At 37.2% G+C, this 4,369-nt stretch overlaps 1 protein-coding gene across 2 annotated transcripts in view; it reads right to left on the bottom strand.

The window, feature by feature from the left end:
- ScsbetaA (Succinyl-coenzyme A synthetase beta subunit, ADP-forming) overlaps window positions 1-4,139 on the bottom strand; it is a 58,353-nt gene extending 54,214 nt beyond the window's left edge. Inside the window, exons 1-3 of one of the 2 annotated variants that reach the window (XM_017617277.1) lie at window positions 4,060-4,139; window positions 3,894-3,965; window positions 645-748 (exon numbers count right to left, since the gene is read on the bottom strand). In XM_017617277.1, the coding sequence (XP_017472766.1) occupies window positions 645-748; window positions 3,894-3,959 (170 nt within the window). In that variant the 5' untranslated portion in view covers window positions 3,960-3,965; window positions 4,060-4,139. Of the gene's footprint in view, window positions 1-644; window positions 749-3,893 lie in introns of both variants that reach the window. The other variant, XM_017617278.1, reaches the window with a different exon arrangement.
- Between the last annotated feature and the right edge of the window lie 230 nt (window positions 4,140-4,369).

Here is a 4,369-nt window from a genome sequence, read left to right as displayed (position 1 = left end):
CTTTTTAATCAGAATCTTCAGAGAAAATTCTGGTATGCAGTTTTATAGCCCATTCAATTCTAGTCTGAAGAAGTGCAAGTTTCAAGCTGCTAAAAAATTCCGTTGATTTTTGAGAATTTTTTCGGTTGAAGGTGTTTCACGTTTTTTCCATACAAAGTATGTTCGACAATTTTCTTTTATATGGGGACAGTGCCAGCAAAAAAAATTGCCAAAAATCAACGGAATTTTTTAGCAGCTTGAAACTTGCACTTCTTCAGACTAGAATTGAATGGGCTATAAAACTGCATACCAGAATTTTCTCTGAAGATTCTGATTAAAAAGTTTGATATTTTGGTGAAAATTTACAGAATTTTAATACTTTTTGTACAAAGAATGAAATATGAATTTATTCGTTGTTTGTTGTATACCCAGCTTGACTTTTGTATAAAAATAATAAACATTAAGTAAACAAAAGGCAAATAGCAAAAACTGACAAAAATAACGCACTCCTATTATTTTGTGGACCACTGTATATATAAATATAAATTTTATAAGCTTAATAAGGTGCGATATAAGAGTTATGTGCAAAATTTTTGGCGCATTTGGTGCGCATTTCTGAACAGGGGTATATGGAATCTTGGGAGTAAGAACTAAATTTAACTTACTTTGGTGTTGGGATTCCTGCTTCATTGAGTAGAGTGTAAGAAACGTGCTCCTGTACATTGAGACTCCTCTTCTGCAAATTACCAGCGGTCGCAAGTGCAAGAATCTACAAAACATTCAAATAAATTGAATTCAATATAATGACTTGTTACAAAGGGTACGATTCGGGTATTTGTACAATGATTTTAGGTTGTATCTAAACGCGTGACCCGAATCAACAAAATTTAACATATATGTACGTATAATCAAAGGATTAAACTTTAATTCAAAACAAAAATATCAAATTTCCGAGCACAAATTTGTTAATAAATGAGAGGGTTATTTTTCCTAAACACGACGTAAGGCGGCCAATTCGCAAAGGTGTTCCGTGCAAAAATACTGTGGATGGCATAACCAGAGTCAGGGTGTCCAGATTGTTTTAAAAAAAAGCGCAATTTCTAAAAAAAAACCCCAAAAATCGCCAATTTTTTTGTAAATAAAATTCATGAAATCGATTTAACAATGGAATGGGCGATTTTTTCGGGGAACTGGGTATGTTATTTTTATATCTTAAAGTAACCAAATTAGACGGATATGTTAATTTTTAACCATTTGACCCTTTTTGGAGCGATATTTTTTCAATTTGAATAGCAATATCTCCACAACAAGAGTTTTCCCAGATATAAACTATATACCAGATGAAAGCTAAGGTTTTGGGTTAGACTTGTGGAAACCTAGAATAAAATCGACTGAGCAGTTTTTGAGAAAATGCCCAAAATCTCTATTTGCAGCAGCCTGATATTTAGTTTTCAGGCGATAACGTTATGGCGTATTTATATTTTATAAACACAAAAGATAGCGTTAGATAGCTTGTTTGAAGACCCTTCTACTGATATCCACATCAATGCCATGGAGTAGTGCGGCCTCAGTGGTAGTTTAAAAAAATTTGCCTTTTTTCGAATATCAGGTAGCAGCCACGCCCACACAGGCGTATGAATCAAAACATCCTGGAACAAAACCTTCTTAGTTTTTTGTGTACTTTAATTCCTGAAAGTTTGAAAAAAAAATTAAATGATGGTACNTAGCTTGTTTGAAGACCCTTCTACTGATATCCACATCAATGACATGGAGTAGTGCGGCCTCAGTGGTAGTTTAAAAAAATTTGCCTTTTTTCGAATATCAGGTAGCAGCCACGCCCACACAGGCATATGAATCAAAACATCCTTGAACAAAACCTTCTTAGTTTTTTGTGTACTTTAATTCCTGAAAGTTTGAAAAAAAAATTAAATGATGGTACGTACAGACGCCGCACACATACCAAAGCATCTCGTAGTGGAGACACGAACCAAAACACATTTACCTCTATATCTTTCCAACTAGTGGCCGGAACTTAATATATAAGGTATCGTTTGAAAGGTATTGGCCTATAGAATAACACTAAATATGTTGGGTGTGCCTACATGCCCCCTTAAACCGGCAAAAGCAAAAAAACGTTTTTTGTTTCGCAACACTTTAGCCTGATTTTTAAGAATCCGGTTAATTGTTGATGAAGCTTGAATACATTTTCTGGACACACTCTGCAAGACCTTTCCAACGATAACATGTTGTGTTGTTGTTGTAACAGCATACAAATTCCCCAAAGAGATTTTGGGGAGTGTTGCTGGAGTGGTGGCAGTCCTTGGCCATATATATCTATCTGGGTCGTTCCGGTTACGTAGACCCGACTGTCGTGGGAACGACGATAACATGTCGATTGGACGTCTGGATAAAAACTTCCAAATCACGTGTATATACATATAAGCGAGTCATTTCAGCATGCTACTGTTGCTGCTTTCGTCACTAGCGCGCACTGCCGTGCGCTGTGATCTAACCTTGTATTATTGAATCATGGGTCCGCCACTGGGTTTGAGAGTTTGTACTATGTTTTGGGTTGCTGTGCCCAAACGCGTGAGTCGAATCAAAAAACGTTTACACACACTTGTAGACAACAGTTCACGCTTTATTACAAAAATTTAATTTACTAAATCTGTGCATTAATTTAACAATAATGTCGCTTGGAAATATGGTATTTGTTGCAAATTTTTGTTATAAATTTGTATATACATTTTTATATACAAGATATTTTTATAAAACACCCAGTAACCAAAATAGACATCACTGCGGCGGCAGCCCCAGGTTTGCCACACAGAAAGGGAATTCTAGTTACCACATCCTTTCCCCAAGGTTATGTCACACAGAAAGGAAAATCCACGTAGTANTACTAAATCTGTGCATTAATTTAACAATAATGTCGGTTGGAAATATGGTATTTGTTGCAAATTTTTGTTATAAATTTGTATATACATTTTTATATACAAGATATTTTTATAAAACACCCAGTAACCAAAATAGACATCACTGCGGCGGCAGCCCCAGGTTTGCCACACAGAAAGGGAATTCTAGTTACCACATCCTTTCCCCAAGGTTATATCACACAGAAAGGAAAATCCACGTAGTAAGGGTTATAATCCCTAAGCCCTGCCGAAGGCCGCCTACGCAGAAAGGTGTTCTCTGCAAAAGGTGTTCTGCCCCCCTTCTTCGGACGCAAGTTTAACTATGTTTTTTCCTTGCAAAAAATCTAAAATTCCCCTATTTTCAAACAGCTCCCCGGAGGTCTGGGGGTGGGGTTGGGAGGGGAGGGGTGACTTTTCATAAAGCGGCGACAATCCTCTTTCTTTAAGGGGGGATTTGTGGGGCCCACACCACCTCCCCCACCCCTAAATCGTTGTACAAATAGCTAAACATTTCCCAATCATTACACAAATAACCGAAGATTTCACCTTAGTAATTCCCTAGCGATTTCCTTATTTTGGGTGGGGTTTAGTAGCTCTCACAACTATTTCGGGGAATTCCGTCCATAGGGGTGGCCCGATCCAAAAAAAAAGGGGGGATACGCCTTGTTAGAAAGCGGGGACTGTCCCCTTTCTAGTGGGGGCGGTTTGGGGGGCACCGCCCCTGGCCCCTCCGCCCCCACCCCAAAAACGATGTGAGCGCTACTAAACATTTCCCCTTATTTTTCCTACCCTACTTATTGAAATGTGTATGTTATAAAAATTAAGTCCAAGTGAATGAAGAGTATTACGTCACGGATAAAACCACAAACAGCTGAGCTTCCTCTATCAAAAATTGATAAAACTCGGGCTTCGACAATTAACCACCTTCACCTTCAACTCAAGAACAAACAATCCACCACTCAACCATTATGTAAAATCTTGGAAAAGTTTTCACCATACCTTTTGTCCGACCTTTGGATTCACAATTTCAGTAAAAATACCCGCACGAGTCAAGAGAGCAGCCATCTTTAACTATTTTTACAAATAAGATATATACAATTTCTCAGTTTGATGTTCACGTTTATAATTAAATCGAATAATATATAAATCGTATATAAATTCGCACCACCGAAAAATGTCAACCGTGAAATGAACGATCCGTCTGCGTAGAAAAATCGAACCAAATGTCAAACTAAATAGTGCTGCCAAATTGATACAAATCACTAATAGTCTTTGGCGAGCACTACACGTTCAATATTTGGCTTTGTTGCTTTTCTTTTCTTTTCTAGCAGATAATTATTAGGAAGAAGAATAATGAGAAAATTGAAAGAATTTAGCTCATAGAGAGCGAAAAAATGGAAAAGTAGAGAAACGCAAAACTAACAGGAACTAGCAAGTAATCAGCAGATCGGTGTATTTGACTATTGAAAATATTT

Source organism: Rhagoletis zephyria, unplaced genomic scaffold, assembly GCF_001687245.7.
Source record: "Rhagoletis zephyria isolate East Lansing unplaced genomic scaffold, Rhagoletis_zephyria_1.1 Rzeph_scaffold_01377, whole genome shotgun sequence".
Classification (NCBI taxonomy): Eukaryota; Metazoa; Arthropoda; class Insecta; order Diptera; family Tephritidae; genus Rhagoletis; species Rhagoletis zephyria.
The sequence above is the reverse complement of the archived record's forward strand: the minus strand, read 5'-3'. Positions and strand labels throughout refer to the sequence as shown.